This window comes from Pygoscelis adeliae, unplaced genomic scaffold (assembly GCF_000699105.1).
Source record: "Pygoscelis adeliae isolate BGI_AS28 unplaced genomic scaffold, ASM69910v1 Scaffold654, whole genome shotgun sequence".
In the NCBI taxonomy this organism is placed as follows: Eukaryota; Metazoa; Chordata; class Aves; order Sphenisciformes; family Spheniscidae; genus Pygoscelis; species Pygoscelis adeliae.
In genome coordinates, this window is record NW_008824559.1 from 8,359 (window position 1) to 9,743 (window position 1,385).

General features: G+C 66.1%; 1 protein-coding gene across 1 annotated transcript in view; it reads right to left on the minus strand.

The window, feature by feature from the left end:
- Positions 1–165: 165 nt before the first annotated feature.
- The window catches only part of MPZ (myelin protein zero), a gene marked incomplete at its 5' end in the record, with an annotated part of 2,477 nt that continues 1,257 nt past the window's right edge, over positions 166–1,385 (minus strand). The window contains 6 exon segments of the mRNA XM_009322016.1: positions 166–293; positions 440–500; positions 619–641; positions 643–758; positions 842–1,055; positions 1,148–1,314. Coding sequence (XP_009320291.1) covers positions 189–293; positions 440–500; positions 619–641; positions 643–758; positions 842–1,055; positions 1,148–1,314 — 686 coding nt within the window.

Consider the following 1,385-nt stretch of genomic DNA (forward strand, 5'->3'; position numbering starts at 1 on the left):
GAGTTGTGCTTGATGATGTGCATCGGGGCGCTCTTGAGGCTGCCCTGGCGGGGGGAGCGGACGGCAGGCGGGGGGCGGGCGGCCTCGGTGGCCTCCCCCCGCAGCTCCATCTCGATGGTCATGACGACTTTGGGGGGCCGGGTGGCCCCGGCGCCCGCCCCCGCAGTACCTTCCCTGCCCGCTAACCGCTATTTCTTATCCTTGCGGGAGTCTCCCGGGGCTCCCTTGGCTTTCTTCTCGCTTGCTGCCTTGGTGCCACGGCTGTGGTCCAGCATGGCGTAGAGCACGGGCGCCTGTGGCGCCGGGGCAGCATCGGCGCCACGGTACGCCCCTGCCCTGGAGGCTTCACCCCGCAGCCTCTCCTCCCACCCCAAAAGGTAGGAGAGGTGTTCGCCCCCCGGCTAGGACATTTTGCCCCTTCCGACCCCTCGGCGCTCACCTGCCGGCTGCGCTTGGACGCGTCCTTGGCCGATCGCTGCAGCTTTCCCTTCTCCATGGCACTAAAATTGGGGTGGAGAGGCAAAAAGGTGTCTCAGAAAGGCCAACACGCCCCCCCCAGGTCCCACCCAGCAGCCCCGTTTCGGGGTGGTTTTGCCCCAATTGGGCAGTGGGGCTCACCTCAGCCGTCGCTGCAGGCGGCGCCCCGCCCCCCCCCAGCCAGCAGTGGCGGATGAGATAAACGAGGGCCACCACCACGGCCACCAGCAGCAGAGCCCCGCCAATGATGGAGCCCAGCACGACGCCGTAGCGGGTGGGCACTGTGGGGACACCAGCGTCCCGTCAGCCCCCCTGGCCGGAGCAGGGAAACTGAGGCAGGGAGGGGTGTACGCCAGCGCCATACCTTTCTCGAAGACGTAGAGCGTGACCTGGGAGGACTTGCCCACAATGTCAGGGGGGTTCTTGACATCGCAGGTGAAGGTGCCATTGTCAGTGTAGTCCAGGTTGTGGATGACGATGGAGCCATCCTTGCGGCGAGGGTTGCCCACCCACTCCATCCGCTCCTTGAAGCTGCCCACGTCATCGATGTAGGGCTGGCCCTTGGCATAGTGGAATATCTAGCAATGGGGACAGACACACAGACATGGGGTCACGGTGCCTCCAGGCACGGCAGGGCTACCCCGCGCCCCGAAGCAGAGCAGGCGCTTACGGAGGTGCTGTCGCGGGATCCCTCAGCTTGGAAGTGCCACGTGATGGAGATGTCCTCGGAGATCCACTCGCTGGACCAGAAGCTGCAGGAGAGGGTGACGTGGGAGCCGACAGTACCGTACACCTCCCGCTGTGTGTACACGTGGATGGAGGATGTCGGGGACAGCCCTGCCAGGGGGCACAAACCCGTCAGCCCCGTGGGGGACCCCGGCACAGGGATGGTGCCCATCACCAGGGCC